General features: G+C 45.6%; 1 protein-coding gene across 4 annotated transcripts in view; it reads left to right on the top strand.

Moving 5' to 3' along the window:
* Window positions 1-23,093, top strand: part of CD109 (CD109 molecule) — a 456,523-nt gene that overhangs the window by 26,172 nt on the left and 407,258 nt on the right. For all 4 annotated transcript variants that reach the window (XM_029595620.1, XM_029595619.1, XM_029595617.1 and 1 more), the window contains exon 4: window positions 9,127-9,357. In XM_029595620.1, coding sequence (XP_029451480.1) covers window positions 9,127-9,357 — 231 coding nt within the window. The remainder of the gene's footprint in view (window positions 1-9,126; window positions 9,358-23,093) is intronic.

Genomic DNA, 23,093 nt, shown 5'->3' with positions numbered 1-23,093 from the left:
TGGTTTGCAGAAGTCGGAAGAAGGTCGAGTACTACGTCATCTCGACATTGGCAGATTACTGCCCAGATACCTGGGCATGTCAGAACCAGTACGAAAGACGGACCACCTGTTCGTCCTGCACAGCGGGAAGAAACTAGGGGAAGCGGCCTCGCGGACGACCATCGCCCGCTGGATCAAGGAAGTCATCAAGGCAGCCTACGTGGAAGCAGGAAAGCCACCTCCTCTACAGGTCAAGGCTCATTCTACCAGAGCACAAGCAGCCTCTTGGGCAGAAACTGGGATGCTGTCGCCGGCAGAGATATGTAAAGCGGCGACGTGGTCCTCCCTTCATACTTTCTCCAGATTCTACCGTCTGGACGTTCAAGCCAGGGAGGACACAGCATTTGCGAGGGCAATCCTACATGGACCTCGGGCAGCCTCCCACCCAGTCCGGGAGTAGCTTTTGTACATCCCACTTGTTTTGAGCCCATCTGCTACACGACAGGAAATGTGGAGATTACTTACCTGGTAATCTCGTTTTCCTTAGTGTATGCAGATGGACTCACCATCCCGCCCGGCTGCCAGTATACATGGGTTTCACCGATTCAAGGTAAGCCATATCATTTCTTACAACAGAGCGTCCACTCTACCTAGTGTCGACGCCTTCTGGTTGAAGAACACTGGCGGTCTCCCGCTACTGTCAATCGGTCAGGGGAATCCTGTTTATTTAATTGATCGGTCAGCTACACTTATATAGCTTATACAGCTTTTACAAGGAAGATTACTGAAGTGCATCACTTCCTGTGGGGGTATATGTACCCGTGCTGACATCAGATCAGTCTCCAACTGCTAGCACGAGCACACTATACCCACTTGTTTTGAGTCCATCTGCATACACTAAGGAAAACAAGATTACCAGGTAAGTAATCTCCACATTATAAGACTTGTGGGGATAGGGAAATGCCTATAGTACCTGAATGTAATCTGCTTTGATGTACACTTTGAAGTGCTGAAAAGTAGAATATAAAAATATAAATAAATTCTAGTTCAATTGCCCCACACTGCCTCAGCTATGGGAATTCCTCAGCAAGCTAAGGCTGCTGAGGGCCTATGTTCAGTGGGACCCCAAAAGTGCTGGAGACTTGTTTAAAATTAAAAACTGATCCCCCTGCAACCCAGAAAGTAAAAGGATAACATATTAAAACTAGTTATTTATGATAAGTTTATTTGGCTCAGTTAGCAAAGTTGAAATGTTTCTTCCAAGGTGAAAGCTATTAGTGTAGCTGTGTTTAGAAAAGGTTTGGACAAGTTCCTGGAGGAAAAGTCCATTAAACATTATTAAGGTAAAGTTGCAGAAATCCATTGCTTATTCTTGGGATAAGCAGCTTTGAATCTGTCTACCCCTTGGGATCCTCCCAGGTACTTGTGACCTGGCTTGGCCACTGTTGAACACAAGAGTATATAGTGCTAAATTATAGAACTGTGAACCTTCAAAATGCAGGAAATAACTATCAAAATAAAAAAATTCCTCCATGGGTTGTTCCTTGGCATGCACAATGAGAACTCTTACTCTCTCTACCTGATGGTGCTGCAAGCCCCTGTATGTCTGTCAGCGAGCCACATATTCTTGCCTCAGTTCAGATAGATTTTCTTTTGGAGACCAACGGTAGTCAGATGTGTAGCGCCAGGAGAAAAACTCTGGAACGACAGAGAAAATAATTTTAAACTGTAAAATGACATTTTACTTGTTTCAAAGCATACTGTGATATTGTTTAACACAATATAAGAACATAAGAGTTGCCATACTGGGTCAGAACAAAGATCTATCAAGCTCAGTATCCTGTTTTCAACAGTGACCAAGCCATTTTTTTTTCTTTTCTTAAGTATTTTCTTATCCTGGTTTTGCTTTCTTTTGAGCTGCCTCTTAAAAAAAACAAATAAACAAAACATTAGGTTAATTTTTGTCCTAGTGCCATATTGGAGAAAAGTCAAGTAAGTCATTTCAAGTTATGTATGAAGTGCAGGCACAAACTGTCCAGCCTGGATCTCCACGAAATCTGCATTGTTGCTTGGGTCCTTTACATGACATGAGTAATTGTGCAACATGGAAGAATGTGCTCTCATATGGGTAAATTAAAATGAAGTATCAGTTTGCTCTCTCAGATAAAGAAGTTCAGACATACCAGCACCTAAAAAGCAAAAGTCAGAATCTAAGTTCTAAAGCTGTGATTTGCCTAGTCCTTGCACTGAATGTAAAAGGGAAAGAAATAGGTCGTCTATGGCACCATTAAACTCCAAAAAAATAATCTCCCCACAGTGTTAAAACGTGGCAAGAAAAAGGTGGCATCATCCACCTCCGGCTCAGACATTTCAGCGCTGTGGACATCTGGAGCATTTGCACCATCCACATTGATTGCCTTGGCATTGAAAGTTATGGCACCAGTAGTTTTTGACACCAATATTACTTCCCGAAGTAGAAAATCCTTTACTAGACCCACTATTGGGAACCACTCTCAATCTATCTTGGTACCAGAGTTGGAATCTTATTCAGTGACACTTCAGTTTGCTGTGTCTGAATATCTGCGCACCTGAGTATCTTCACCCCTTCATGCAGAAATTATGGTTGGAGTTTATTCTTAATTATATGAAGAAGATCCCATTGATGATGCCTTCATTTTTAATGGAACCAGTTTTTTAAAAAATTTCTGCTGAGCTACACTCTTCTATTCCACCATATCAGAACATTCCACAAATGTATGAGAAGTCTCACAGCTCCATCTTTTCAAAGGATAGAACGTTATCAGAAACTATTTAATTTAAAATGTGTTCCTGTACATACCCAGATCAGTCCAGACCAGTGGGTTATGCACTCCCACCAGCAGATGGAATCAGAGAGCAAAGCTTCGAGGCACTGGTATCCCAAGTGCTCCTTCTAATATAATTATGTTTATGTTAATAATTTAACTTTTATTAATGTTATTTAGCTTTTTGCTTTGTTTAAAATTATTTCATTATTGATGTTTAAATGTATTAGACTAAGGAATTTTACTTCCTGCTCATTCTGTTTCATTGTAAACCGGTTTGATATGCATTTTATGCAGGAAAATCGGTATAAAAAAACTTAAAATAAATAAATAAATAAGTGTACCACCTGCAGCTCATCAGTATTTCTCTGACTCCAGAAGATGATGGTCGTGTATACCTACAGCTCTGTGTGAGATGGATTTTTCTGGCTCCCTGAGGTCCTAGGTTCAGTGTCTGGGCCATCCCTCAGGTAGAGCCGGGTGAATGGGGGGTTGGTTATCCCTGGCAGTGCTAGCCCATGTGGTTCCGGGTCCCCTGATAGCCAGGAGACAGGCTTCCTCAGCGACCCGAAGGCTTCCCCCTCTGCGTATTTTTTTCTATTATTCTTAGCTTAGGCTTTATTTTTTTCTGTTAGTAGAAGTTAAGGTTTTTGTGTGAAAAAAAACAAACAAAAAAACCCAAACATCTCCAAATTCCCTGTTCACCACTGCTCCCGGGATAAATCAGTCTGCCCAGTGGTGCAGAGCCAGGCAGACTCCTGAAGAGGAGGGGAACGTGTTTCAGCCCTGGTAAGAACCTCTGAGGACGTTTTTATGCTCCCTGCTTCATTTTTACCATCTGCTACTGCGGTGGCCATTTTGTTTTTTCTTTTTTGACCTCCCACGCGGCTCCCCAGCGTTCCTGGGGCTGATTTTTTTGGCGTTTTTGGTGGGGTCACCAGGGCATCACCTGTTTTCTTCCGGGGGAGGGGGGGGGAGTTATATGCCCCGTTTTGCAGGAGGAACATGGCAGAAACTCCTCTGGTGCAACCCTGTAAGGCTTGTGGGGTATGGGCAGCTTCTCAAAGGAGAATTTGTTCAACTGCTCTACTTTGATATTACTTCAGTATTCTCAAACTCTTCAAATTGGGATTGAAGACTGCCAGAGTACATTCATTTAAGTGCTATAGCGGCATACTACCAATTGGTCATCCATTCTCTCGCCATGCAGTAGTGGCAGAATTCATTAAATGCCTCTACTGTCTTCATTCTCTAAAGTCCCTCTTACTCATTGAGACTTCAATATAGTACTTTCCCTAAATTTAATGAATTTACTATTCAAATCTTCAGTAATGGCCGATTTCACATTTCTGCCTTGAAAAAGTATTAGGACACATCCTAAGTTTTTACCAAAAGTTGTTCTTCAATTTCATTTAAATCCATTGGACTTCTAATATTTTTCTGAAACCTCATTCTATCAAAGCTGAAACAGACTCTTCATACGTTGGACTGCAGAAAAGCCCTGCTATTTTACTTGGACAGATCCAAAACCTTTAAGAAAATCCTTTTCTCTGATGATCCTGCTAAGCTAGGCTTACTAGTTTAAAAAAAAACCGCACACTTACTCTACATGATTTTGACTGTATTTCCTATTGCTACATTAATGCTGGAATTCACCTTCCTAATAAAGTTCAAGCCCATCAATTCTGAACAACTTAATTTCAGTAGCACACCTTCACTCTGCTTCAGTTTGAAATCTAAAAAGAAGGTCTTGATGATGCGAGTGGGTGAGGGGAAGAGGTGTGGTGGAAGGTGATGACGATACCTGAGGGTAGCGGCGAGCAATGGAGGGAGAGGGAAAATGATGCCAGGGGATAGGAGAGGGGTAGAAGGAAATGGAGGGTGGTGATGATTCCAGGGGTGAGGAGGTGGAGAGAGAAGGTGATGATGTCAGGAGATGAGGGAGTGAGGCGGGGAAGAAGGTGATGCAAGAGGTGGGGAGGGGGAAGAGTTGGTGAGACAGTGAAGGGTGGAGATGATGCCTGGGGGGAGAGCTGGAGGGACAGGGAAGGTGATGGCAGGGAGAAGGGGAGAGGGAAAAGCATGATGATGGTGGCAGGGGAGGTGGAGAAGATAGGGAGAAAGAGAAGATGGTGGTAATGATGCCAGGGATGAGGAGAAGAGATGGGAGAGAGGGAATGTGGTGATGTGGTGATGATGATGCCAGATGGGGAGAGAAGGGAATGATAATTCCAGTGGGTGGGGGGAGGGCTGGAGGGAGAGGGAAGGTGATGATGAGGTAGGAGAGGGAAAGTGATGGGGGTGGAAGGAGAGAGGGATGGTGATAATGTGAGGGGAGGGGAAGAGATGGTAGGAGAGGGAAGATGATGATGATGCCTGGGGTGGAGAAGGAGAAAATGAGGGCAGAGAAAGTGATGATGTTGGGTAGGGGAGATTGAAGGGAAGAAGATAATGATGTCAGGGGAGAAGAGTAATTATTATGGGGGAAGGGAGAAGGTAATGATGCCAAGAGATAGGGGAGCGAGAAAGTGATGATGGTGCCAATGGAATGAGGGGTGAGGGAAGAGAAGAGGAAGTGGTTAGTGTGCCACAAAAAAAGTGAACCCTGTGTTAGGTGTACCACAAAACAAAAAAGGTTGGGAAGCACTGCCATAGGGCTTGGCCCTCTCCGCTTTGTTATTCGACATTTACATTTACCTTGCACCAATTAGAATTTTAGCCTTGGCTATTGAATCTATGCAGACGATTTGCAGTTCTTTTATCTGTCACATTCCCAATTCTTCTTCTGGTAAAGAGCCTAGACTCTGGTCTGTCCTTCTGTTATCTGATAAATTCAGATACTAAAGCAGAATTTTTTTTTAAACTATGCATTCTTTGTAGTTTAAACCTCTGCTTGAATCATGTAACTTTAGGATTGTTATTCAGGCCTCTGTTACCTCTTTTGGATTACTGCAATGCAATCTTTGATAAAACCTCTAATTGACTATTACAACATATTATATAAGAGTCTTCCTACTGTTGCAATCAAATCTCTGCAACTACTGCAGAATACCACCTCATCTCGTATTTAGTCTTTCAAGTAGAGAACATAGAATTCCTGCTTTGGTGAGTTTGCACTGGCTCCCTATCCAATTTTGGATTAAGTTTAAAATTGCCTGGCTAGTCCATAATTTGATGACTTGACCAGCTACCTCATGGATTTCAGCTATGATTAAGGTCTACTGCTCTTCCAGAACTTAATGCTCATCACAGAGATCTTTGCTAGATGTGCTATCATTTAAGCAGGTCCACTTATGTGAAATTTGGAAGTCCGCATTGTCAGTAGCTGACCCAGATTTCTGGAACTGTCTACCTGATGAATTCAGAACCTTGAATTGTCTGAAAATGTTTTAGAAGCAGATAAGCTTGCTTAAAAAATAAAGTTCTTATTAGCTGTGGTTCTTTGTTTTACTTATATTAAAAGCAGTGATAAGTGATCACTAGATTTATTGCTTGGCATTTTGTTCCTTATTTATGCTTTGTCATGTTGCAAAAGCTATGCTTTTGTTTTTAATTATTTTGGTAGCAGTGATAAGTTTATGCTAGATTTTTTTCTTGGCATTTTATTCCTTGTTTTATGTCATGTTTTATAGCAGTGTTTCATTAATGCTTACTGTTTTATTGTGTCTGTCTATATGTTGTAAGCCACCTAGGATTTTGGTGGCATACAAACATAACCATAACTATATGAGGATGTACCCGGAAACAAATTGAGAACAAATCTGGGGATCTGATTACGCATTCAGAGATGCTTAAAGCCATTGTTAGTGTTTAAAGACTTCAAACACTGATTTTCTCAAACATTGATTACTATAATGCTCTATTCTTTGGACTTCCCTTATAGCACTTTGAGATCATTACAATTCCTCTTACAAAATGCTGCACCTTGGGTTCTCACCGTTAGTAATTGTTACGATCATATTACTCCTACATTAATAGTTATTCATTTTAAAATACTAACATTAGTTCATAAAATCATCACTGATAGACACTGACTGGATAAGAGTGGACCTTACATCATAGCCTAGTGGTTAGTGCAGTGGACTATGAATCAGGAGACCAGGGTTCAAGTCCTGCTGTTGCTCCTTGTGACCTTGGACAAGTCACTTTACCCTCCATTGCCTCAGGTACAAACTTAGATTATAAGCCCTCTGGGGATAGGGAAATACCTACAGTACCTGAATGTAATTCACTTTGAAGCGCTGAAAAAAGTGTGAAAAGCAGATTATAAATCTAAATAAATATACCCCTTCTGAGAATGCTTTGCTCATTGAACAAATGTTTATTCAATATACCATCTTTACACAGTGCGCACCTTACTGAGGTTCGCAAGAGAGAAATTTCTGTTGCTGGACCCAGACTATAGAACAAACATGGCTGAAGTTTAAAGCTATCTAATGACTTTAAATTCTTTAAAAAAGAAATGAAAACATGGTTATTCAAACTAGCCTATGATGCAAAGTGTATTTTGATATTAATAGTTGATATTTGTTTATAATCGTATATGTTGTTACTATGCAATTTTGTTCTTACTGTGTTTTCCCATACTATGTATGTTTTTTAATCTATAAACCACCCTGATTGTTAAGATGGTATATAAATACTTGTAAAATAAACCAGATCTCTTTGAAGGTATCTGGTTAGATAGCTAGTTATCTGGCCAGATAACTTTAGTGCTAACTGGCCATATACAAATGCTGGCCAGGTAAGGCTAAAGTTATCAGACTACATATAACTGGATAACTTTTGGCTAGTTTATCCTGCTGAATATACGAGATACGTTTTCCGGCTAACCTTAGCTGGATAACTTGTCTTACTAACTGGCCTACTGAATATGATCCCCAGAAGGTCATTTTCTTGGATGTTCACTTCCTTCAGCCTAATGTGGTAAATCTCACTGTGAGTATCACATGCGTCTACATCAGAGAATTTCTGGGACTTAGAATTCCATGCAGGATGTGCACATCTGTTTGCACTTCTGTTAGACAATATGCTTAAAAAAGGATATCTCCAAAGATTTGAATCTAGCCCTGTCTGTTCTGGGGAGCTTTGCATTAGCTGTAAGAAAACAGTTTTCAGCTATGCCAACATTGTAGATGATTAATTTTTTAATAGCCTGCAACTTTAGCATGTGTACTTCATGCATATTTTCAGAGAGAGAGAGAATGCAGGCAAAAAATGTATCAATGCTAAACATGCTCTTCTGTGTGGGTGGCCAAGAAAGGGCAATGTGTGTATGTGTGAAAATGTTATGTTTGTGCATGGTGTTCCTCCCCTATCCTAAACATGCTTCTGGAACACCACCTTGCAGTCTGGCTATAAAAGTATATATGCAATGGAAAACCACTCCTTCTTTCAGCTCACCCAGAGAAGGGCAATTTTGAAGAAAACCATTTTCCACAGATAAATGGATTTGAAAATTGTGTTCTCTCTATTTTAGCAACAAAGCAAGTAGCTCCCTTTTCTTACCGGGGGGGGGGGGGGGGCAGTTTTTTCCAAATGGGTTTGTTTGCGTGTAGGTTGACATGAACGAACCTTATTTATAAGCCATGATGTATAGGAGATCTCAGTCTCTCAGATTTATTGCTAAATGCCCTTCTTAGTACTTGCATAATGGCAAAGACCTTCTTATTTGTGCTGATCCTGCTGTGTTCTCAAATTAAGAACTGCTGCTTCACAAATATTGTGTGCTAGCATTCAGAGAAGCAATCATTTTGATTTGAGTTTGGTACAAATTTAGGGCTGGATTTTCTTTCTTCGCACCGGTTTGTGAATCCCGGTGCTAATGGAGGCGGGGATCGAAGCAGGAGGCTGGCCTGCGAAAGCCGGCAGCAATCACACCACCGCTGTGCTATCTGTGCCGGCTTTCGCACTCAGTAGGGCCTTACCTTTTTGCCATCAGTGAAGTTTCCGCGGCGTCTGCCCTGATGCCGCCCCGACTCCTCCTCTTCCAGTGCTGACGCCACCCCGACTCCACCACGATCTAGATATCGCACTCGAAAACGGACTGTTTGCGTTTGATAAGGTTAGAAAATAATCCCCTTAGTTGTGTAACTTGATGTGCTTTGTACTGGATTGAGTATAAACCACATGTAACCAGTGATTTTCTACAATGTTGCATAGAATAAGTTAAGGAAATGCTACTAATTATCAGATGGTGCTGACAGACTTGAAATTGTTCTTATAATATTAATGTATTGAAAACATAAGTAGCGGCACTCCTGAAAAATAACTGAACTGAACACTACTCTGACTTTTAGATTAAAAATAAATGTAATATTTTATAATTTACATTTTTTTTCAGTTGCCTTTGAACAGTGTTGATGGCAGCTATAAATTGCATGTGAAAGGATATGCTGGGAACAAGACTGTATTTTCAAAGAGCACTCCCCTGGTGTTTGAGTCCAAGGGCTTTTCTGTCTTCATCCAGACTGACAAGCCATTTTATAAACCAGGCCAAGAACTGAAGCTGCGCGTTGTCACTGTGGATTTGGATCTCATACCTTATGATGCTGTTGTAGACATACGTATTCAGGTGAGTAAAGTGTTACAATGTAGCATCGTACCTCTAAAGTAGTAATTGGAAACTTTGTGCACATCCTGCTTTTATTTTTTAAAGCATTAACATAAGATATGCCATATTGGGTCAGACCAAGGTCCAACAAGTCCAGTATCCTATTTCCAACAGTGGCCAATCCAAGTCACAAGTACCTAGCAAGAACCCAAATGTTAAATAAATCTCAAGCTAGTATTGCTTATTAATTAATAGCAGTTTATGGGTTTTTTTCTCTCGGAACTTATCCAACCCTTTTTTAAATCCAGTTACACAAAGTGCCATAACCACATCCTCTGGCAATGAATTCCAGAGCTTGACTATGTGCTGAGTGGAAAAAATGTTTTTTTTCTGTTTGCTTTAAATGAACTACTTGTTAACCTCATGGAATGCCTCCTAGACCTTCTATTATCTGAGAGAGTAAATAACCGATTTACATTAATTTGTCCTTTCATGATTTTGTAGATCTTTATCATATCCCACCTCAGTTGTCTCTTCTCCAAACTGAACAGCCCTAACTTCCTTAGCCTTTTCTCATAGGGCAGCCATTCCATGCCCCTTATCATTTTGGTTGCCCTTCTCTGTACTTTCTCCAGTGCAATTATATCTTTTTTTGAAAATTGCACACAGTATTCAAGATGCGGTCTCATCATGGAAAAATACAGAGGCATTATGACATCCATTATTTTATTTGCCATTCCCTTCCTAATAATTCCTAACATTCTGTTTGCTTTTTGATCACCACAGCAGACTGAGTTTACTATTTCAATGTATTATCCATTCCCTGTACATAACCAGGATCATTCCAGACGGTGGGTTATGTTCCATGTCCAGCAGATGGAGTCAGAACACAAAATTCCCAGGGGAGGAACCATATAATCACGCCTTCCCTGTAACAGCTCTCAGTAACGTTCTGACTCCAGCAGATGTGAGCAGGGGACTTGTGGTCCCCAGCTTGTTAGCTTAGGGCTACCTCCTCAGGGGGATCAAGTTTAAAAAAAAAAAGGAAGTTTTAAATTTACAGTTTAGGTCACTTTGCTAAGGCTCCTCTTACAGCAGGGGGAGAGCTCTCCGCTGGTGCTGGCTCATCGCTCTCTAGCCTGGTGACTTGCTGACAGGCTGTTGCCTGTTTTCTTTTTTTCTTTTCTTATTTTCCTCACTGAGGGCTCAGTTGGGGTAAGTGTATTTTTGTTTCATCTTCTTTTTCAGCAGAAGACTGCAATTTTTTGGACTCTGTTCGGCTCTCTGAGGTGAAAGTCGGTAGCGCCGGGCCTCTCCCTCCTGACCCAGGTTTTCCCCCCTCCCTTTTGGGGAGCAACCGATGTCCCGACCTGCGGCCCTGCGAAGCACCATTCCCCGGGGCCGCCTGCTGTCGGGAGGTTAATTCCCCGTCCGTTCTTCTTCAGGTCGGTGGGGGACCGTGGCAGGAGTCCGTTGCCGGGTCGGCGCTCATTTTAGGCGCGAGCCTCCTGTAGAGCTTCCCCCCCCTTCTCTCCCTGCGGCGATGCAGTCCGCGGCATCTTGTGAGGGCTCCGACAGAGCCGGATTATTACCTGAAGAGGGTCTGTGCTCAGGCTGTTTCCATGAGGGGGAATGTGCGCCAGCTACTAACAAGGACGTTCGAGCTGCAGCCTGCGGGGGAAGGAAGCGCCAGGCCCCGCTCCCTCTCAACGCGGGAATGGTGGCCATTTTGTTGCAAGATTCTGATGCTGCGCTTTCTGAGGAGGACACGGATAATCCGTTCCCCACTTCTAGGCCCGTTTTGGACTCTTACTCTGCGTCTAATCCTGGTAGGCAGAGGAGGGATCCCCCAGGGGGTGACCCCTCAGGATGCCAGGCCTTTTCCCCTGAATTCATAGTCCTGATGCACAGGGCTTTTCCTCAGAGCAGAGACATGACCTTCGGGACCTGGGGACCCTCTCCCCCCAAGATACCATGTCCCACCCCCCTCCTGGGTGGGAACCTCCCTCAGGCTCACCCCCCTTTAATAGGCGGGGGAGCGGGGACATCTTGTGGTCCTACCGGGACACCATCGATAATACAGACTTCGTCAGGGGAAGGACAATCACAGGACCCTGATGTGGACGACCCCACCTTGGTGGCCCAGGTGGAGGGCGACGACCCTAGGGTCCTCCGCATCTTCCAAGCGGCGGAGTTAGATGACCTCATTCCCTACATCCTCCAGGAAATGGATATTGATTCCCCTTCGGAGCCTGTGAGGCCTGACCTGGCTCTCAAGAAGGGGGACCCCCTCCTAGCAGGACTGCGGCCTCTAGCCAAGTCTTTTCCCACTCATCACAAGATCTTGCAGTTGATCACTCGGGAATGGGATTCCCTGGAGGCCAACCTTAGGGTCGGTAGAGCCATGGAAAAATTGTATCCTCTGCCGGCCGATTTTTTTGGAAATTCTCAAAGTTCCCGCCGTAGATTCTGCGGTATCAGCAGTCACAAAGCATACCACTATTCCTGTCACTGGAGGGACGGCGTTGAAGGATATGCAGGATCGGAAGCTGGAGGTTTACCTCAAGCATATCTTTGAGGTCTCGTCCTTAGGGATGCGGGCGGCTATCTGCAGTTCCCTCGCTCAGCGAGCGGGTCTTCGGTGGGTGCAGCAGCTTCTTACCAGACGCTGAGGCTCACCAGGCAGACAGACTGGAAGCCGTGGTTGCCTATAGAGCGGATGCTTTATATGATCTTTTAAGGGTCCTAGCCCAAACCATGGTGGCGGTGGTCTCAGCGCGTCGGCTCCTTTGGCTTCGCAATTGGTCGGCTGATGCCTCTTCCAAGACATGTTTGGGGTCCCTTCCTTTTAAGGGTAGGTATATTTTTGGTGAAGACTTGGATCAGAGCATCAAGTCCCTTAATGAAAACGCGGTGCACAAGTTGCCCGAAGATCGACCCCCGTTTGTCAAGATCATATAATTACTCCAGAAACCGTTATCGTAACCAGTGGAGAGCACGTCTTCAGAGACAACAGCCACCTCTGGCTCCCTCTTCTCGTTCGCACTCCTGGAACCGGCCCTTTCTTTGGCGCCGCCAGGGTAAGGAAGCGCAGGGTGCTGGTACATCCACTAAATCTACCCAATGATGCCAGACGGACCCGTGAGGTGGTCCCTCGACTCGGGGGTCGCCTTGCTCTCTTCTACGAAGAGTGGGTCCAAATCACGTCTGATCAATGGGTTCTGGATATTCTAAGACGCGGTTACACTTTGGATTTTGTTTGCGCTCCTCGGGACCGGTTCCTGTTTTCCCCTTGCGGGTCCTGAGGAGCGCAAACAAAATCCAAAGCGTAACCACGTCTTAGAATATCCTGAACCCATTGATCCGACGTGATTTGGACCCACTCTTTGTAGAAGAGAACAGGGAGCAGTGCGGCAGACCCTGGATCGTCTCCTTCAATTGGGGGCCATAGTGCCGGTGCCAGCCGCCAAACTGTGTCGGGGGCATTATTCAATCTACTTTGTGGTTCCCAAGAAGGAAGGTACTTTTCATCCTATCCTGGACCTCAAGCAAGTCAACCGGTCCCTTAGTGTTCCTCGTTTCCACATGGAGACACTCCGTTCAGTGTTAGCGGCAGTTCATCCGGGAGAATTCTTGGCTTCGTTGGATCTCACGGAGGCGTATCTCCACATACCAATTTCTCAAGCTCATCAGCGTTACCTATGCTTCAAAATTTTGGGTCAACACTTCCAATTTCGCGCTCTTCCCTTTGGCCTGGCCACAGCTCCACGGGTTTTCACAAAGATCATGCTGGTAGTGGCGGCAACCTTGCGCAAGGAAGGCATCCTTGTGCATCCTTACCTAGACGATTGGCTCATCCGTGCAAAGTCACGAGCGCAGTGTATCCTCGCAATCGACAGAGTGGTACAACTTCTCCAATCTCTGGGATGGATTGTCAACTTCACCAAGAGCAGCCTGGTCCCGTCCCAGTCATTGGATTTTCTGGGAGCTCACTTCGACACCAAGAATGCCAGGGTTTTTCTGCATCCGGACAGAGCTCATTCTCTCCATCAGCAGATTCAAGGATTTATGGCGCTCGAGACGCCCACTGCCTGGGACTACCTGCAGGTACTGGGGACCATGGCCTTGACCTTCGATCTGGTTCCTTGGGCATTTTCTCATCTGAGGCCTCTGCAGAGATCTCTATTCTCCCGGTGGCAGCTGGTGTCGAGAGATTTTCAGGCAATCCTTCCGATTTCGAGAGGAACCTTAATCAGTCTCCATTGGTGGCTAGAACTGTGGCACCTAGCTCAGGGGGTGTCGCTGGAGGACCTGGATTGGGTGATTATCACCACGGATGCCAGCCTCACAGGCTGGGGAGCGGTCTGTCGGGACAGCTCAATCTAGGGTCGATGGACGGAGGAACAGTCAAAGTGGCCCATCAACCGCTTGGAGACCATCTGGCGTTACAGGGATTCTTCCCCATAGTACGCCATCAAGCAGTCAGAGTGCTATCGGACAATGCGACTACAGTGGCGTACATCAATCGCCAGGGAGGCACGAGAAGTCTGTTGGTCTCTCTGGAAACCGACAAATTGGAGTGGGCAGAGCTTCACCTCCAACGACTAGCGGCCTCACATATAGCGGGAGTGGACAACGTACAGGCGGACTATCTCAACCGACAAAACTTGGATCCCGAAGAGTGGGAGCTCTCGCAGCAGGCGATGCGGATAATAGTACGGCGATGGGGGACACCGCACGTAGACTTAATGGCAACCGCCGGAAATGCAAAGGCCGCCCGCTTCTTCAGTCGCAGGCGGGAGCGCAGCACCGAGGGCGTGGATGCGCTGGTCCTGCCCTGGCCGAACCACTGTCTCCTATGTTTTCCCACCGTGGCCCCTCGTGGGCAAGGTCATCCGCAGGATAGAGGCACACCAAGGGCCGGTGATCCTTGTGGCGCCAGAGTGGCCCCGATGACTGTGGTTCGCGGATCTGCGCAATTTGACGGTGGAGGGTCCCCTTCGTCTCGGTCAGCTGCCACGTCTTCTACGCCAGGGACCAATATTTTTCAAGGAGGCAGATCGCTTCTGTCTTGCGGCCTGGCTTTTGAGAGGCGTCAGTTGAGGAGGCGTGGCTATCCGGAGCCGGTTATTTCAACGCTACTGAAAGCACGTAAGATGTCCACCTCTGTTACCTATGTCCGAGTCTGCAAGGTCTTTGAGGATTGGTGTGGAGTGAAGGACATTCTTCCCATGCAGGCCTCAGTGCCACAAGTCCTTTCCTTCTTACAGGCAGGTTTGGATTTGGGTCTTGCTTACAATTCTCTTCGGGTTCAGGTGGCGGCCCTGGGGGCTTTTCTTCGCAGTGGAAATAAGGAGTTTCTGTCCTCGCATCCGGACGTCTCCCGTTTCCTTAAAGGAGTGAAACACTTGAAGCCTCAGATTCGCCCACCTTGTCCGTCGTGGAATCTGAATCTGGTGCTCAGAGTCCTCTGTGGTTCTCCATTCGAACCTCTAAGCTCGGCTACAATCAAGGACGTCACACTCAAGACCATTTTTCTCGTGGCAATGAGTTCAGCAAGACGTATTTCCGAGCTGCAGGCCCTATCCTGTCGTGAACCATACCTTCGTTTCACGCCTGAAGGAGTTTCGCTGAGGACGGTTCCTTCTTTTCTCCCTAAAGTGGTTTCGGCATTCCACCTCAACCAATTGGTGGAATTACCATCTTTTGCCTCTTCTGAGTCTGGAGACCTGCGTAGACTGGATGTACGGCGGTCTCTGATACGCTATCTGGAGGTGACTAATGATTTTCGGCTCTCCGATCATCTGTTTATCCTCTGGTCCGGACCCCGGAAGGGTTGCATGGCCTCCAAACAATCCATAGCGGCGTACCTTGGCGTAGGTAAGTCCCCTCCGCTGGTTGTCAAGGCTCATTCTCTTCGAGCCCAGGCGACATCTTGGGCGGAGAGCTCCTCAGTCTCCACTCAGGAGATTTCTAGGGCGGCCACCTGGAAGTCGATCCATACTTTTGCGAGACATTATCGCCTGGACGTCGGTGCTCCGGGCGGTCAGCTTGGAGACAAGGTAATACGAGGAGGGCTGTCTGCGGCCCACCCGTGATGGGAAAGCTTTGGTACATCCCACAGTCTGGAATGATCCTGGTATGTACAGGGAAAAGAAAATTATTCCTTACCTGCTAATTTTCGTTCCTGTAATACCATGGATCATTCCAGACACCCTCCCTTGGTTTGGGGGATTTGCTTGTGGGACATCCCTGCCTACCTGTCTTAGCAATCTTTTACTCTGTATTTCGAATACTGCGCGTCTTTTTTGTTCACGCACTGCTGTTCGCAAGTTCACTGTTCAGAATTTAGTTGCTGTTCTTTTACACAGCGGTTATTTCAATTCCTTCTTTGATTACTTGATCCCTCTGTTTTTTAGTCTCTCTCTTTTGGGCTTTGTTAGTCTAGTTACTGAGAGCTGTTACAGGGGAGGCGTGGTTATATGGTTCCTCCCTGGGAATTTTGTGTTCTGACTCCATCTGCTGGACATGGAACATAACCCACCGTCTGGAATGATCCATGGTATTACAGGAACGAAAATTAGCAGGTAAGGAATAATTTTCTTGTATGATGCCTAGATCTTTTTCCTGGGTGGTAACTCATAAGATAGATCCTAATGTGTAACTACAGCAAGGGTTATTTTTCCCTTTATGCATCACTTTGCACTTGTCCACGTTACATTTCATCCCCATTTGGAAGCCCAATCTTCCAGTCTCGCAAGGTCCTCCTGCAGTTTATCACAATCCACTTGAGTTTTAACTACTCTGCATAATTTTGTGTCATCTGCAAATTTGAAGACCTCACTCTTCATATCCCTTTCCAGATCATTTCTAAACATTAAAAAGCACCGGTCCAAGTACAGATCCGTGAGGCACGCCACTGTTTACTTTTTTTCATTATGAAAACTGTCCATTTAATTCTACTCTGTTTCCTGTCTTTCAACCAATTTGTAATCCACAAAAGGACATCGCCTCCTGTCCCATGACTTTTTAGTTTTCTTAGAAGCCTCTCATGTGGGACTTTGTTGAACGCCTTCTGAAAATCCAAATACCCCACAGCTACAGGTTCAACTTTGTCCACATGTTTATTCACCCCTACAAAAAAAATGTAGGAGATCTTTATGGGTAGAAATCCCTTGTGTGTCAGGGAAGACTACAGTGATAGGGGGTATACTACCTTCCACCTGGTCAAGATGGTGAGATGGACAGTGAAATGCTAAGAGAAATTAGGGAAGCTAACCAAATTGGTAGTGCAGTAATAATGGGAGACTTCAATTACCCCAATATAGACTGGGTAAATGTATCATCGGGTCACACTAGAGAGATAACGTTCCTGGATGGAATAAATGATAGCTTTATGGAGCAATTGGTTCAGGAACCGACGAGAGAGGGAGCAATTTTAGATCTAATTCTCAGTGGAGCACAGAACTTGGTGAGAGAGGTAACGGTGGTGGGGCCGCTTGGCAATAGTGAAATATAATATGATCAGATTTGATTTAATGACTGGAAAAGGAACAGTGTGCAAATCCAAGGCTCTCGTACTAAACTTTCAAAAGGGAAACTTTGATAAAATGAGAAAAATTGTTAGAAAAAAACTGAAAGGAGCAGCTACAAAAGTAAAAAATGTCCAAGAGGCATGGTCATTGTTAAAAAATACCATTCTAGAAGCACAGTCCAGATGTATTTCACACATTAAGAAAGGTGGAAAGAAGGCAAAACGATTACCGGCATGGTTAAAAGGGGAGGTGAAAGAAGCTATTTTAGCCAAAAGATCTTCATTCAAAAATTGGAAGAAGGATCCAACAGAAGAAAATAGGATAAAGCATAAACATTGGCAAGTTAAATGTAAGACATTGATAAGACAGGCTAAGAGAGAATTTGAAAAGTTGGCTGTAGAGGCAAAAACTCACAGTAAAAACTTTTTTAAATATATCCGAAGCAGAAAGCCTGTGAGGGAGTCAGTTGGACCGTTAGATGATCGAGGGGTTAAAGGGGCACTTAGAAAAGATAAGGCCATCACGGAAAGATTAAATGATTTCTTTGCTTCGGTGTTTACTGAAGAGGATGTTGGGGAGGTACCCGTAATGGAGAAGGTTTTCATGGGTAATGATTCAGATGGACTGAATCAAATCACGGTGAACCTAGAAGATGTGGTAGGCCTGATTGACAAACTGAAGAGTAGTAAATCACCTGGACCGGATGGTATACACCCCAGAGTTCTGAAGGAACTAAAAAATGAAATTTCAGACCTATTAGTAAAAATTTGTAACTTATCATTAAAATCATCCATTGTACCTGAAGATTGGAGGATAGCAAATGTAACCCCAATATTTAAAAAGGGCTCCAGGGGCGATCCGGGAAACTACAGACCGGTTAGCCTGACTTCAGTGCCAGCAAAAATAGTGGAAAGTGTTCTAAACTTCAAAATCACAGAACATATAGAAAGACATGGTTTAATGGAACAAAGTCAGCATGGCTTTACCCAGGGCAAGTCTTGCCTCACAAATCTGCTTCACTTTTTTGAAGGAGTTAATAAACATGTGGATAAAGGTGAACCGGTAGATATAGTATACTTGGATTTTCAGAAGGCGTTTGACAAAGTTCCTCATGAGAGGCTTCTAGGAAAAGTAAAAAGTCATGGGATAAGTGGCTATGTCCTTTCATGGATTGCAAACTGGCTAAAAGACAGGAAACAGAGTAGGATTAAATGGGCAATTTTCTCAGTGGAAGGGAGTGGACAGTGGAGTGCCTCAGGGATCTGTATTGGGACCTTACTGTTCAATATATTTATAAATGATCTGGAAAGAAATACGACGAGTGAGATAATCAAATTTGCAGATGACACAAAATTGTTCAGAGTAGTTAAATTACAAGCAGATTGTGATAAATTGCAGGAAGACCTTGTGAGACTGGAAAATTGGGCATCCAAATGGCAGATGAAATTTAATGTGGATAAGTGCAAGGTGATGCATATAGGGAAAAATAACCCATGCTATAATTACACAATGTTGGGTTCCATATTAGGTACTACAACCCAAGAAAGAGATCTAGGTGTCATAGTGGATAACACATTGAAATCGTCGGTGCAGTGTGCTGCGGCAGTCAAAAAAGCAAACAGAATGTTGGGAATTATTAGAAAGGGAATGGTGAATAAAACGGAAAATGTCATGCCTCTATCGCTCCATGGTGAGACCACATCTTGAATACTGTGTACAATTCTGATCGCCGCATCTCAAAAAAGATATAATTGCGATGGAGAAGGTTCAGAGAAGGGCTACCAAAATGATAAGGGGAATGGAACAACTCCCCTATGAGGAAAGACTAAAGAGGTTAGGACTTTTCAGCTTGGAGAAGAGACGACTGAGGGGGGATATGATAGAGGTGTTTAAAATCATGAGAGGTCTAGAATGGGTAGATGTGAATCAGTTATTTACTCTTTCGCATAGTAGAAAGACTAGGGGGCACTCCATGAAGTTAGCATGGGGCACATTTAAAACTAATCGGAGAAAGTTCTTTTTTACTCAACACACAATTAAACTCTGGAATTTGTTGCCAGAGAATGTGGTTAGTGCAGTTAGTATAGCTGTGTTTAAAAAAGGATTGGATAAGTTCTTGGAGGAGAAGTCAATTACCTGCTATTAAGTTCACTTAGAGAATAGCCACTGCCATTAGCAATGGTTACATGGAATAGACTTAGTTTTTGGGTACTTGCCAGGTTCTTATGGCCTGGATTGGCCACTGTTGGAAACAGGATGCTGGGCTTGATGGACCCTTGGTCTGACCCAGTATGGTATTTTCTTATGTTCTTATGTGAGGCAGCATGGATTTAGCCCTTTGATAAATCCATGCTGCTTCACAGATCCCTTGGATAAATCCATGCTGGCTGTGTCCCATCAAATCATGACTACTAAATGTTTTATGACTGAGCCACGTGTTGCTGTGGCTCAGTCTGGTTAAATGAAAAAGAAAGAAAAGAGAGCGCATGTTTCGAATATGGTTAATTTCACAATGCTTGTGGGTATACAATATTTTTTGTTGTTCCATTGTCTGTGCAGATATAGAGATTTTCTGGTTTGCCGACTCTAAAACATGCAACATATAATTGTCCATGTGAGAAGCAATCCGTGTCTAGATGTAAACCGCATAATTCTAGAAATGAAAAAGAATGAAAAGAAAAAACAAACTATACTCACTAAATGAACGGTATGGTAAACGACACAGCTCAATTCCAATGCAATGTCACACGAAATAATTACCGTATTTTTCGCTCCATAAGACGCACTTTTTTTCCCCCAAAAATGGGGAGAAAATGTGGGTGCGTCTTATGGAGCGAATGTAGCAGCTCTCCCTCTCGCGCGCCGTCCCCCGCCTCCTCCCAACTCCGCCCAATCAGCATGGTGGTGTAGGCGTGTGTATTCTGCCGGCGGAACTTGAGCTCCCTGCCGGTCTGCTGTTCCCGCGGTGCAGCTTGCTGCGAGGGTCGCCGCGGCGCAGGTCAGACATCACCTGTTTGACCTGCATGGGCTACGGAGGCCCTTCCAGTTCAGACGGCTGGCATTTGACCTGCGCCGCGGCGACCCTCGCAGCAAGCTGCACCGCGGGAACAGCAGACCGGCAGGGATCTGTTTGAACTGGAGGGGCCTCCGTAGCCCACGCGGTTCAAACAGGTGATGACTGACCTGCGCCGCGGCGACCCTCGCAGCAAGCTGCACCGCGGGAACAGCAGACCGGCAGGGATCTGTTTGAATTGGAGGGGACTCCGTAGCCCACGCGGTTCAAACAGGTGATGACTGACCTGCGCCGCGGCGACCCTCGCAGCAAGCTGCACCGCGGGAACAGCAGACCGGCAGGGATCTGTTTGAATTGGAGGGGACTCCGTAGCCCACGCGGTTTAAACAGGTGATGACTGACCTGCGCCACGCCGATCTTGCAGTGAGATGCACCCGGAACCGGCAGGGAGCTCGGGCTCTGCCGTCGGAGGCTCTCACTTGCAGTCCAAAGTAAGAACTTCACTCGTTGTGGTTTGGATGTATTGGAGGGTCATGGGGGTGGTATACTGCCTAGGATGGAGGACACATGACACAGACCAGCAAATAGAATTACTGCCTGTGCTGATTAAGTGACTACCTGTTGAAATATTAGGAGCAATTGCTCTCCTAATCAATGTAATATAGCCCTGACTATTTATTATTGAACTCTGGAGCAGTCATGAAAGTTTAAAATAACTGGTGTGAGAGAGATGTGTATGAGGGAGAGTCTGAGTGTGTGATTGTCTGTGGGTATGTGTATAAGTGAAGAGAGCTAGTGAATGTGAAAGAGCCTATGTATGTATGTGAGGGACAGAAAACCAGTGAGTGTGAGTACCTGTGTGGATGTTCTCTGCCTTACTATAAAAAAACAAAACAAAAAAAAAATCCCACGGACGGCCACCAGGGGGGAGCTCCGTACAGAGCCCATCATGGGGACAGAATTTTTTTTTTCTTAATTTCCTCCTCTAAATCCTAGGTGCGTCCTATGGTCAGGTGCGTCTTATAGTGCGAAAAATACGGTAAATGAAAATAAATCAAAATCTATGAAAATTCAATTTAACAATGCAATCGGAAACATTGAAATGGAATCGTAAAATATTTAGTCCAAGCCGTTAAGCCTGTTAAAACGGGCAAGATTTTTGTCCCCTCTTCTCCTATGTCTTTGCTTTGCTCCACTCCTCCCCCCCCCCCCCCCAGCACCACAACGGGCCAGAGGCGGCAGCGGTGGTAGGAGCTGCAGCGGTGGCCGAGGGGGATATCGCGAGGCGTAATGGTCCTGCCATCCCAACTCCCTCCCCCGTTCTCCGGTGGCGGAGGGACAGGCTCAGACCCCTTTCACTCTATCCTTACAGGCCCCAACTCCTTTGCTCTCCCATTCCCCTCTACCCTGAACCCCTTCCGCTGTAACCTATAAGTGGAGAGTTGGAGGGGGGGGGGTAGAGAATCTCTCTGTCATACAGCCCCCTACATAGGCTTCCTCTCTCTCTTGCACATACACTCTCACTCTGTCTCTCACAACACACGCACGCCAATCCCTCTCACACACATACACAATCCGTCACATGGACACCTTCTCTTTCTGGCACTCACACTCGCCTTCAGCACACATTACCACACTTCTCTCTCACAGTTAGAACGGGCGTGATTTTTGTCCCCTCCCCACCCAAGTCTTTGCTCTGCACTCGCAAGAGCTTGCAAAGTTCCCATGCCAGTTGTGTCTGGGAGAGAGAGGAAAACACTCCATCCCCCCTCCTCACAAAGGGCAGGAGGCAGGCACTGCAACAGATTTGGGACACGTTGCCTAGCTTACTTTGCTCTTTCTGGCAGACCTGTGCCTTTAAGAAATCCGATTGGGGGCTTGAGAGGAAGGGAGGGAGCAGGGCTCTGGTTTCACTTTCATCATGATGCTTTGCTGGGAGTGGGGGTGGAGCGATGCCCATGTAAACTCTTCCCATGGTGGCTGAGACCCAGGGCGGGTTGACAGCACTGCCTTCCCCTCCCCCCCCCCTCACAGGTGTGGGATATTTACTTGGCTTCTCCTTATCTGCGGGACTCAGGGGGCGGGGAGGAGGGCGAGCTGTTCTCTGTTCAGCTCTTAGCGCTTTGTGATCTCTTCACAGCCGCTTTCTACTGCATTTGCTCTGCTCCGGCCGTCCCAACTCCCTCCTCCCCTTCCCCGGCGGTGGACGGACAGGCTCGGCGACTCTTCTACCCTTTCCTCCTCCTGTGTGTAACTGTCCGGCAGTCCCTACTCCCTCTCCCCTTCCCCAGCGGGGAAGGAACGGGCTGAGCCGTTTCTCAGAGCGGCGACTCGTCTGCCCTTTCGTCCTGTCACACCCAGGACGTAGCGCATAGCTCAGTGGTCCACACATGTGCGGTAGAGCTGCTCTCTACTGCGCATTTGCAGTCCATCGGTCAGAGCCCATTTATATTGTAGATAGTGTGTGTTGCTTGTACGTCCAAAAGATGGCACTGTTTTTCCAAAAAAGCATGTTTTTACCTGTTACAGGTATGACATCTATATAATATAGGTATATAAAAACACGCGCGTATTCGAATGCAACGTTGTGTCAAAATTTCAAAGCAATCGGTGAAGAACTTTCGGAGATTTAAGATTTTGAACAAACGAACATTTACATTTTTATTTATATAGATAACTGTTTCCACAATTTTTCCCAGCACTGAAGTCAAGCTCACCTGTCTATTAGGGATGTGCAGGCAAAACGTTTTCATTGCGTACACGATAGGTATTCGTGGGGGGTCAATTCCGTTTCATGCGGAAGTATGGAGAATTCAATAAGTTGTCGATCTGTAAATACGTTACTACTAAATTAACTACAACCCCCCACCCTCCTGACCCCCCCCAAGACTTACCAAAACTCCCTGGTGGTCCAGCGGTGGGGTCCGGGAACTCACTCACACCCTCGGTGCTAGTTTCATCACGGCGCCGATAGCCTTTGTCACAGGGGCTACCGGTGCCATTGGTCAGCCCCTGTCACATGGTAGGAGCACAAGATGGCACCAATGGCCATGTGACAGGGGCTAACCAATGGCACCGGTAGCCCCTGTGACAAAGGCTATCGGCGCCGTGATGAAACTAGCACCGAGGGTGTGAGTGAGTTCTCGGACCCCACCGCTGGACCACCAGGGAGTTTTGGTAAGTCTTGGGGGGGTCAGGAGGGTGGGGGG

The sequence above is a fragment of the Rhinatrema bivittatum genome, chromosome 3 (assembly GCF_901001135.1).
Source record: "Rhinatrema bivittatum chromosome 3, aRhiBiv1.1, whole genome shotgun sequence".
NCBI lineage: Eukaryota > Metazoa > Chordata > Amphibia > Gymnophiona > Rhinatrematidae > Rhinatrema > Rhinatrema bivittatum.
The sequence above is the reverse complement of the archived record's forward strand: the minus strand, read 5'-3'. Positions and strand labels throughout refer to the sequence as shown.